The sequence below is a fragment of the Prionailurus viverrinus genome, chromosome A1 (genome assembly GCF_022837055.1).
Source record: "Prionailurus viverrinus isolate Anna chromosome A1, UM_Priviv_1.0, whole genome shotgun sequence".
NCBI lineage: Eukaryota > Metazoa > Chordata > Mammalia > Carnivora > Felidae > Prionailurus > Prionailurus viverrinus.
The window spans coordinates 43159050-43171681 of NC_062561.1; the positions used below are offsets into that span (position 1 = coordinate 43159050).

The following is a 12632-nucleotide window of genomic DNA, read 5'->3' on the forward strand; positions in this document are numbered from 1 at the left end:
ACTGTATTTACTTGCAAAATGAAGGTTCCAGGGTCCTCAGAGGATGCATTATACCAGTAAAAGAAAGCTGCTGGATCATCCAAGATTCAAAAGGAAAGATGGCTGATCTCACATCTTGTGGGAGGAAAAGAAAGAAAAGAAAGAAAGAAGGAAAGAAAGAAAGAAAGAAAGAAAGAAAGAAAGAAAGGAAGAAAGAAGGAAAGGAAGAAAGAGGGAGAGATATTTTAATCCACCACAATCCCTTTAATCAGCATATTGTATTTTTAACAAAGCAGAATCACATTATGCAATGGAGGATAGTATAGTGGTTAAAAGTGAAGATACTGGTGCTTGGCAATTAGTGAGAATAACAGTATGAAAGGCCATAGAGCATGGCGGTTTAGATTGCAGACTTTGGAACCAATCTACCTAGGTTTGATTCTTGGTTTCTTCACCTAATATTTGTGTGCCTTGGTTAGGTTACTTAACAATCTGTATTTTGGTTTTTTCTTTGCACAATACAAATGATAATTATTAGTAACACATGTGTCATAGGGTTATGTGAGAATCAAATGAGCTAATGTATAATATATGAAGTGCTTGATCTAGTTCCTGAAGCATTTTAAGAACTGAATAAATGTTATGAATCTTTTGTTACTTAATTTACATTGTGCATTGGTTATTATGTTGTTATTTCTTTTAAAAATTTTATAAATGATTATTGACTTGTGGTCAATTATAACTCACAGGATTTTTTTCCACATGCGCCACAGTTAATTTCAAATAGACTATTCTTCAAATGGTATTTGAAACTTAAAGCCAGCGTACTATTTTAATCTGATAAATTATGGTTTTATACATTCATTTTAGTTTACAAATATGCTTTTCATTTTAATTGTTTTACTATTGGAAATTTCTCCAGTAACTTTTCCATTATTGCTATTGTGACATTCTGAAGTATGTGATAAAATATATATACAGTTTTTGTCTGAAGAAATCTAAACACTACCAAGGATTTTTTATTTTTCCTTTTTTCTGTGTCCTATTGGATTAAAAATTAATCCTTTTCTCCTTTCATTTTTACAAAGCTGGAAAACTATACACTCCATTATATACTTTTACTAACTTTTCCTACCTCTTAAACATACTTTATTTTTTAATGTTTTTCTACTTCATTCATGTTAAAGAGGCTGGCATGTTATAAAATTTGTCAAATATTCCCATTCCGTCCTTTAAGTTTTGTCCTACAAAATTGTATTTCTACTTTGTTTCAAAACAAACGAAAATAATTTATTTATTTTATAAGCCTTACACTTATGCTTTATACTTTTTGTATACTTAATCTAATTTATTGAAATGTTTTGTTTACGTTTTGCCCACTATTATTTTTTGCTCCTCACTTTTTAGTGTGTTTGCATCTTTTCTTGCCCAACTATCTCATTTAGTAAATTTTCAAAAAATGTCTGGAGTTATAAACTCTATTGGTGAAAATGTTTTGTTTCCTTTCTCGATATTAATTTAGCTAGATATAGAGGCAAATACTGTGATTTATTTTCTTTCACTATCCTAACTATTCTATGTATTGTTCTGATAGGATGTCCTACTTCAGATAACAGATTTCTAATTCAGGTAGTATTTGAGTATTTTCCCATTTTCCTTGAGATTTTATTTTCTAATTTATTTTTCCTAAGCATGATTTTTATCCTTATGTTTGTTTGTCTCATACAGCAGTGGCATATATTTTCATTCTAATGCATTTTTTGTTGTTGTTAATTACAGAAAATTTGAGACATTGTTTATTTGAATTCGGATGTTCTCCCAACTGTTCTATTCTCTTTTACTGGAAATTCCATGATATATAACTCATAATTACTCCATCTATCTTTTATGTTTTTCATTTTGTAATGCCTTGGATGATTATCTCAATTATAACTTTTGATTCATTAATTCTCTCTTTCCCTGTTCTCAAACTACTATTTATCCTTTCCTCTTATTTTCATTTCAATTGTTTTCCGTTCTAACAATTTTCTTCTTTTTCTTATTTTCTGATCTTGTTTTATGGACACTATTTTCTTCATAGTCACTCTGAGCTTTAAAAGTACATTTATTTTAATATCTTCAGAGCATTCTGGTATTTTTAATTCAACATTGTGAAATTTACTTATTTTTTGTGGGTTTTTCTGCATGGCTTTGGGTTTCTTTTTGTATGATGTAATTTTGTTCTGCAGGTCCACATTTCACATAAGTTTTCCTTTCTTTATGTTCATTTTTCTCCACAAATAATTTTACAGTTGTCTCACACCCCAGCTACTTCCCAGGGACCATACCTCAGAGGCACTATTGCTTTGTAGATACCTTCAAGGAGACTGCATAATAATCTTCAACAGTACAGATTCACTAGGCTTCTGGATATGAAATTAGTTCTGTTTTCTCCCTTTTCTAAGGCAAATAGTGAATTATGGACCCAAACCTGAAGAGACAGTTGGATCTTCTTTTGCTTCCTTTCACTTGTGAGGAAACATGATCCTAGTCCCAGACTTCACCCAGAGTGCATCCACCTCTAGTCAGTGTCATCCTGTTTCCTTGTCAAGATTGAAGTTCCAGGCCCCATTATCTTCTCACAGTATCCAAAGATATGCTTTTAGTTCCCACTCACTAATGTGAGTTTTCCTCTGACCCATAAAATCAGTTTTATGGGACGGAGAAGACTATGGAAAACTTGAATATCATATTTAGAAAGTGGCAGAGACTAATGTCTCTGAATAACTATGGACAAGATCTGCCATGTGGACCAGTTTTTATAGTTACCTTTGCTATAAGAGCAAAAGGAAGACTCTTGAGTTACATATTTGAAGATTGTTATCAGAGGTTATTCACCTGGGTTAATGGTAAATGGTAAACACTTGAGTGTTTTAAGGTTTTAATAGCAACTTATTAAGTGTTGAATTTTCTGCTGCACTATGGTGATAAAAAGAGGATTGTGCTTTTTAATTTTTTTTTCCTCTGCTTCAAAAGATTTGTTTGGAGTCTACCCCAAACCAAATCCATCAGCATATGAAAATGCAAAAAGCATTATATTTCTCATATAATACTGTTAAAAAATCCCCCCAATTAATTCAAAATTAGATAACCATCACTAATGTTTATTAACTTTATTCTCCAAATGGTATAAGTTTGGCTTTGCACATGTAACAATCTGGAAGTCTTTTTTCAATGTAAAGATTTTGGAAGACTTATTGCTATCCTTATCATCCACCCAGAAGTTACGATTCCTTATCATTCCTTTCTAAAAATATGCACTTCTAAATTAGATAATATTCCTTTATGTAACAGTTTATTAAGACCTCAGAAGATACTTTCTAGGTGAACTTATATGTTTGATTTTTTTTGTTTTATTATTGATCATATGATCTACATATAGTTTTTGAAGATTTGCTCTTAAGATGTAGTGTCTTTATAGTAACATGGATATGTTACTTGAAGGATACCATCCATGTCAAATTTTATATCTGTGGACGTTTTTAACTTATTGTCAGTTTTTTTCTTTTGAAATAAAAAAAACTTCTTAGGTAAACTCAAATATTTTATCTGAATCTTTAGAAAGCTCTTTTGCTCAACTAAATAAGGGAGTATTTTGTTTGTTGAAGATTTCTTAATTTTACTATTTTAGTATCTGTGATGATATGACTATTCCTTGTATTTATTTCACTTTTCTATCACTAGTCTGTTCTTTATTTTTGGTCAGAATTAAGTCCAATGTATGATTGTCTCCTCTTATAATTTTTGCATTAAAACATACTGTTTATTTAATTTAGCAGTGTCGCAAATCTTGTGTTTAGCTTGTTGAACTGCTACGTGGACATGCAGATATTCGAAAATTTCCTTTTTTCAAAAACAATTTACATATATGTTTTTAACTGTGGTAGAAAAACACACACTTTGCCTACCTAAAGCATGCTGTCTTGTGGCCACATGATAATACTCCACAGCTCTTACCTAGTCTTTTCCTTCTTTCCTTTGGAATAACTTTTAGAATGTTTTATGCCTGTGGATTTCTTTATTATCTATTTATCTAAATATCTATCTATGTTATCTATCATTTTTTACTATTACACCCGTACTCCACATAATGGATGGGTTATTTGGGGGAGAAAGTTCATTTTCTTTTATCATATTTCTGTTATGAATTCCATATACTAGAATCATTCTCAAGATTTACCTGGTGGATGGGCCCATGAATTTTGGTATCAACTCTCACATAGCTGTGAACTTTAAGATACTGAACTCTAAGCCACCAAATGTGTGTATCTGCATATGTGTGTGTATATATGTGTACATATGTAGATACTATTCATGTAGTTATAGGTATGTGAAGTGAGTAGTATGTCAGATGACTTCAATAAATGTTAACTATTTTTTTATTTCCTATGAAGTTGTTTTAATACTTCTTTTGTTAAAATTCCCATACAAAGAAACATTGATATCTGGAATATGAAAGGTTTTACCTTTTTCCTATTATTTTCATCAAAAAAAATTATTAGTCACATCACAATCTTCATTTGTTTTCAATTCCTGTTCCCCACTCATACGTTTAATTTTATCTGAGTATATTTCTTTATCTTCCTTAAGCTTAAAATTCCATTGATCAGAGACAAAAATAGTAACCAAAAATTCCCCTTTCTGATTTTGTTTTGTGTGCTCCAGTCCTTACCTAGGGATCATACTTTCAGAGTAACAGTGCTTCTTGACATTAAACATTTCATAGAAGTTTGGATACCAATAGTTTTAGTTTTGGGAATTCTGCAGATTCCTTTTCTTTTTCCCCAAAATACTGATGTTTTTATGTAAGCGGAGCTGTCTGTTGACCTTAAAAATGCTTTTATCATCAGCAATGACATTTAGAGACTAAATTGTCTTGCATGACAGGAAAATATGTGATATATTATTTAGTTTTTTTTCTATTATTTAACTTTAAAAACAATTAGTTTTGCATAGTGATTTTATTCAATCTTCCCTTTCTAATGAAAGAAGATATTGAGACTAATATCTTTCCTCTACAATGACTGCATCCACATTATATTTCAAAACAGGAGTTAACTGTAATTTTCCAAGGAATTTCAGAAGCTTCTAGTACTGTGCTATATATGATCATGCGACATAGCATTTCTGTTCTGCTATACGGTTTGCAAAACATCCTCAAGTACATATAATTTGTACGAAGAAAGTAATTTTTAAAAGACCGAAAATGTTCAGATCACACCCTCTTAGCTGATGATATAGGGATGATTATTCTGGCTTCCTTTTGGGAATCAGTTCTCTAAGAAAAAGGAGTAATTGCTAATATTATTTTGCTTCTATAGCCTATCCTTGCAGACAACACCATTTTAACTCATTTCTTTCTATGTGAAATATCAAGAATAGTTATAATAACAGGTCATCAACTATCACATGCATTATAAGGAGTGGCCCCAGGACATAAAGCATTAATCTTATAAATTTGAAAATGATTATACAACCTGATTGCAAATGCTGACCTCATAATATTTGGAAAACTGAGACACAGATAATCCACAGTGCGCAAAGACAAATGCTTACTTAAGCTATCCCCTGTTGCCTGAGATGAAGTGATTAGTGAAATATAGCTACACTTAACTGTTATGGTGGGCGAGGCCTATAGGAATAAGGGATTTGTTGATTACTTCTGATTGTACTGGAGAGTTTACTGAAAAGTAATATGAGGTTTCATTGTTAAATTATGAGATCAAGGTCTAATCAGAGAATAAGTTAGTTTCTGTGATGACACTAAATAAAAACAAAATATAGTCTTACAACAGAAGTAGAATTCCAAGCTTCATCCAGTGACTTATGTGAAATATTATTTGGTAAGAACTGGGACTTGCAAATAGTAATTGAAGACATTTATTTTAATTTTCTTAAGTTTATTTATTTATTTTGAGAGAGAGAAATAATTCAAGCAGTGTAGGAGTAGAGAGAGAGAGAGACAGAGAGACAGAGAGACAGAGAGCTAGAGAGTATCCCAAGCCGACTCCACACTGTCAGCACAGAGCCCGACATGGGACTCGATCTCACAAACATGAGATCATGACTTGAGCCAAAATCAAGAGTTGGACACTTAACCGACTGAGCCAATCAGGTGCTCCAATAATGAACAAATACTTCAGTTTAAATATAAAGGATATTCGGAAGCTTATCAGATAGTTGAGATGAAAGGGGACAGAGAAAAATTCAGTATAGAAAAAAGTAAAAACAAGATAGAATCTAAATTATTGGGCATATTCTCTGTATTCATTGCTCTTAGGCTTTGCATATTGCATGACCAGTACTCCCATTTGTCAGTGAGCAGCCACGCTAAAAAATTGTGTCTATAATTTTTTGCTGCCTCTGTGTTCATTTCCTGATGAGCACATAGTTCCTAAATTTCATTTTTAAAATACCTATATTGCATGGACACTCCTGAGATCTTCCTAGTGGTGAAAAAGGCACCAAGATGACTTTGATATGAAATAATACAACTTCTTACTAAGTTTTTTTCTCCTCTCTGATTTCAGCTTTTAGAGTCAATAACTTCAATGCATCAGAAAACCACAGTAGTTTTTCTTTCTTTCTTTCTTTCTTTCTCTTATTACTACAGTATTTGTCTGTCTTCCCTCTGTCAAACTGATCCAGCCACTTTCCCCAGGCTGCCTGGGAGGTATAGAAAAAGGAACATACAGGGCAGACAAGACATGGGAAAAAGACCTATGGGAGGTGGAGAAAGCTCCTTCACATGGCAAAGAGGATGAGAAAGGCCACCATCAGGCAAAAGAGCCCCATGACCTCCGAAAGAGTAAAGCCCAGAATGGCATAGGAGAAGAGCTGTTGCTTCAGAGAAAGATTCCTGGCATAACCAATGATGAGGATTCCAAACACGGTCGCAGTCACAGTCACAGAGCCAGCCACTACTACCAAGGCAGACCCAGCCCCTGTGAACTTGGCTGCTATATCAATGTCCCTTGAAATGGCACTGGTTTGGAAGCTGTAGCTAGGAGTAAATGAGGTCAGGGGACATGGGGTTGCCAAGCTGCTGAGGCTCTTAACTGTCAGTGTCTCTGGTGGTTTTAGCACCACTGCAGACAGTGATCCGCTCAACAGCTGAGTAGTGCTCCTGACCAAGAAGGGCATTCTGATTTTTTCCACAATATGAAATGTTCCCTGTGGTGCTTATTCTAAACTATCAGTGATGATGACCACAATGGACTGACAGTTACTTTTATTTACCATTAAAATCCCCACAAATGGAGAGAGCTTTGCATAGACTATTTAGAAATTGCTTAGCAAGAGCCTTCCCAATTAAATAATTTTAAATTGTACATTCTTACTGTCAGGCTTTAAAACCTACAAACAAAATGCTGCATTTGATTCACAAAATATATACAAATGGTAACGGTGGTGGTAGAGCAGTGTGAAGCAGACTGACTTCTCTTTTATATATCTATAAAAATAGGAGAAATGAGTAAATATTTTTAAAAGATTTGAAATTTAGCAAGTGATATTTATTACTTCTGCTTTGCATTCACCATCGTCTGCAAATGTGAATAAAAAGATCTATGTGCAATAGAAAATATCTGTAGTTCACTTGTCAAATGAAGGAGCAGAGGAACTTTTACTAAGATCTAGCTAAGGGTGTCCAAATGCAATTCCACTGAAGACTGCTTCAGTCATCATTTTCTCAAGCCAGGTTCAAAAGGGTGAAGTCAGTTTTTCAAACAAAATTTTAATTATTGCATATGCCCTTTCAAGTCAGTGAAAAACAACCACCTTTCCACTCATCAAGTAATTGTGTTCAATGTCTACAGAGGACACCAGGCTCCAATAGTTCTAGCTGATATACGGACACGTTGTGCTAGTGTTGAATAATGTTCTTATTTTGGATGTGTCAAGGCCAAAGTAGCAAGCTTAATTTAAACATATAGCAAAGCATCAGTTTGTTTTCATTTTAAAGTAGAGTTACCAAATTGAAGACTGTTACTATAATAAAACTGTTAAAACAAATTGACAGTCAATATTCTTAAACTTTAATTTGATTAATCCCACTCTTAGCAATTGCGCTATTGCATTATGTATGATCCTTGGTTATGCAATGAAGGAATGAGTAGAGAGTTTCCATAAGTAAATTTTTAACTTCATATTGAACTTTGCAACATATCAGTACTACTTAGAGATTCTATGTTCAATAAATGCATTATATTATTGCATTTGTCATGACTAAAAGGATGATGTGAACATTCCCAGGTTTATATAACTATAACTTTAAAGGTATAAATAAATAACCTGATTGTATAATGAATAATCAGAAAATCTTTAATTTTAAATACAGTTAACTGATGTTCTTAATCATACTGTAGACTAGTAACTAATTTGATTTAACAATAGCAAGAAAAATAATCTTAAAAAGTAAATAAGAAATCTGTTTCTTAAGTGATCAGAGTAACTTTTATCCTTAAAAATAACCAGTATATGAATCTGTCATACTATAGTTTGTTAATTAATATTGATTTATAATGATAGGAAGGAAATAATAATATAAGTAATTCTCAGATGCTAAAGTGACATGTTTATCATAAGTATATTCATAAAAATAATATGATGCCTCTGAACTAATTGGGTACCCCTAGGATATTATATTTTTAATCATATATGCCATTTTCTGTATTTGATAATATAATATTTACCCAGTTTAATAAATTACTGTCTATTCAGAAAAACTAAGTGTTATTTCACAAAGGCCTAAGGCAATTGTATCAATATGAATATTTTCAACTTCAGAGCAATGATTCTGACAGATTAGAAGAGTAAATTCATATAATAGAGTGTCATGATCCAAATAAAATCTAATCACTTAGGGTAAAATTATACCCTATCTATGGAAGGAAGACTAGAATCTTAAAGTACTATTCTTATGAAAGTTAATTTACTTTCGGTGTGATTTTTGTATTTATCTTTTTCAGCATATTACTGAACTAATGGAAAACAAAACCGATGTGTGGGATGATTAGTTACAGTTATACTACATTTGCCTTCAAATTATGGATCTTTGAAAAAATAGACTGGTGTGCAATAAATTGATTTTCATGTCTTTTTGGCATCCTTTATTTAATAATTTGTGTTTTCCATTGATATATGACTTTGTTACTTAAGTTTTTTAGTTTTAAATCGATAAGCATATTAAAAAGAAGAAGAAAATAAACAAGTGTTTGAATTAAGCATCAACACTGTCTGTTTCTATTATCCCTTGCTTTTCTAATGTCACCCGAGCTTCTCCTAGTTCAGCAAATTAATACAATGATATATTCTGGACTTACTAGATAAAATATAGATGTAAATAAAGTATCTTAGTTTAGAGATGTTTCCAGATTGGCTATAAAGATACTCGAAGGAAATAAACTCATCTTCAAAAAATCTAGAGAGACAGATAGGTAGATAGATAGATAGATAGATAGATAGATATGGATGGAGATAGATATATCTAAACTGACCATTCATAGCAGCTCAAGTTATTTGTAATATATTCTGTTATATACATGTCTATATTTAGTAAAGGCAATATTTTAGGTTGAAAGGAGACAGGGCTAAGTCAAAATAAAAGCGAAGATGTAAAAGAGTAATCCATTGGTGGTCTAATCTTGAAATGTGAACAAGGTGAATGTGAGGGCCAGGTCAAGGCATTTTGCCTAGTTTTATCATGGGTAAAATTAAGCTGTATAATACTGTGTACGGGAAATAGAAATGAAAGTTGACCTGTGTGCACAGAGTATTTTTCCAATTAGTAAAGCCAAATAATTCTTTGTTTCTTTGTCTTTGAGAGGTTGGTCACCTTGGTAACAGTGAATACCAAACCCAGACTTTGGCTAATTATTAGATAATTGCATAGTTGCCTACAGCATCTCCATAAACCTTAGGCATGTCTGGCCCTTTGCTTTCAAGCCTATAAGTATGGCCTACTGTGCTTACATATATTCCTATCAATTGCATAGTGATAAGGAAACAGAAAAATCATACAGAGTGCTTTTGCTGGGTCAGGTGATAATAGTTCCAAATGAGTACCTTGAGCACCTTCATTCCACTTCACACTGTATGTTCAATTCATAGATGCTTGGCCTTGTATACTTTCTATGTTGTCAGTATTCTGGGAAGCAAATTGATATCTTGGTTAGAAATGGTCAAATTGAGTGCCATCTGTTACAGTGAAGGACAACTTTCAGGCTAACTTTTATTGAGTATGAATTGGAGTTTTCATTATAGTAGCAAAGTTGAGAAGCATTTGCAATAGGCCCAAGGGGTAGTGTTTTTCTAATATTATTTTTCTCATTTTTTAAAAAAGTTTATTTATTTATTGGGAGGGTGGGGGAGGGCAAAGAGACAGAGGGAGACAGAATCCTAAGCAGGCTCCATGCTGTTAGCACAGAGCCAATGCAGGGCTTGATCTCATGAACCATGAGATTATGACCTGAGCCAAAATCAAGAGTTGAACACTTAACTGACTAAGTTATCCAGGCACCCCATTTTTTCTCAATTTTTATAGGTTCTTCCCTCAAAAATTGTTGTAAATGACATGTGTAAGAATTTTTTTTTCAAACTGAATTGTCAGAAAATAATTGCCCATCAAAGTAGAAGAAAGGCTGTCTAACAGACATATTCTCAGAAATCAAAGAACTAATATATTAATTATCAAATGATAATGTGTAGAACATCTAGAGTGAAGCTCTATAGAAAGGTTGTTAATAGCATTTGATCAACTTAAAAAAAATGTCCTTGCTTATCTCATTGACATTCATGCTTATATTTGGTACTCTGTTGTGGCACTATTTCTATAATGGATTACCATCTTATAAAATACAAACAATTTTTAATTTTTTGTTCATTTATTTATTTATTTTTTAGAGAGAGAAAGAGAGCACATGAGTAGGGGAGTGAGAATCTTAAGCAGGCTCTAAACCCAGTATGGAGCCTGATATGGGGCTCAATCTCATGACCATCAGATCATGATCTGAGCTGAAATCAAGAGTTGGATGCTTAACTTACTGAGCCACCGAGGTGCCCCACATAAAATTTTTTAAATAAGAAAATAATAGAACAAAATGTAAACTAAGAATCCTAATCTGATAAACACTATCTTTGAGTCAAGTTTGTTTCAAACTTGGTGAAGCATTTTAAATATCTTTCATACACCCTTTTTGCCATATAGGGAATCCTACATGTAACTTTACTTGTTTAGAAACAGAAAAGTGTCCTTAATCCATTTCTTTAGTAAGTATATTTGAAACCAATTTCAAATAAGTAAACAAGAACAGAGTTCTTCAAGTTCTATCATAGATCCTGCTTCTTTGCAATTTATGCTGTAAGATCTTGGATTGGTAGTTTTTGACGAGGTGTGATATGTGGAGTCTGTTATGATGTAATGTTCCCAGTCCCAGGACCCATCCTATATGAACAACACAAAATTAAACAAACACAATTTAAAATAAAGGAAAATATGTCTGATGAGACCATTGGACATCTTTCATAATTCAATCCTTTTTAATGTGACACAAAGCAATATACTTTATTCATACTTACTTACAAATTGCATAATTGTGTGACCTAACATCTTCTCTGGAAGACCTTTATTCATTTTCTTCTGCTAACAATCACTTCTTTGTTGGCCTATCCTTCATATTTATAATAATGTTAATGCTTTTTGTTTTTATAACTAATATGTGAGAAGGAAGATAATTTTTTTAAGATTGAGAACGATATTATGTTTGATGCTAAGGAGGTAGGAGAAAAAATGGGGAAAATGTTTTTTGTTTGCAGGCAGCTTAATTTTGTTACTTACCTTCATGGAAAAAATCAGAATAAGTGTAGGGTAAACTATGCAAATGATTTAATCTAAATAGATTTGGGAACTTTTAGTAGCTAAATTGAGAATTATATTCTAAATATGATAGGGGATGTTAAAGAAGAGACAACAAATACAAAATGGAGTCATTTGTGCTAAACCTACATCAGCAGACTTATTACCTGAGACTTATTACTTACCCAAATTACGGTTTCACCCTCTACCAGAAATCTTAACTGGTCAGTGTGGAATTTCCTGGTCAGCACTAGTGAGGTAATGTGCCTGATAGACCCCTGCCATCTCCCAAAGAAGAGTGACTCTGCTTGAAACAATCTACTCTGCTAGTAACTTCTTTGTCCCATCTCCCACCTATCAGAGCCTTTCATTTTGTACAGCTCTTTGGAGCTTCTTCCTATCTGCTAGATGGGATGCTGCCTGAGTCATGGATCATTGAATAAAACCAGTAAGATCTTTAAAATGTACTCAGTCCAATTTTGTTTTTTAACAGGGATTCCCACCCCCCAAAACCCAGGATAGCACTTCACTTAAAGAAGGAATAAAGAACAAGTATTCTAGGAGGTCCAGGAAAACTGAAGAGAATTGAAGGAAGTAATATGAAAGCTACTGAAGTTTTGAGGTGTTCCAATTGTGGGACCATAGTGCCCAAAGACAAAACATATCAAAGCGAAACATTCCCGCTGGCTTAGTGCTGCAAATCCCAGAAGTACATTCATGTGGGAGAAGGCAGTCCCCACATTATTAATAAGCTTAAAAA

The 12632-nt window shown here is 32.9% G+C and overlaps 1 protein-coding gene across 1 annotated transcript; it reads right to left on the reverse strand.

Annotated features, from left to right (window-relative positions):
• Positions 1 to 6762: 6762 nt before the first annotated feature.
• LOC125163620 (ATP synthase F(0) complex subunit C2, mitochondrial-like) lies at positions 6763 to 7161 on the reverse strand. The gene has a single exon (XM_047855634.1). It carries the CDS (start codon positions 7159 to 7161, stop codon positions 6763 to 6765), a length of 399 nt encoding a protein of 132 aa, XP_047711590.1.
• Positions 7162 to 12632: the final 5471 nt, after the last annotated feature.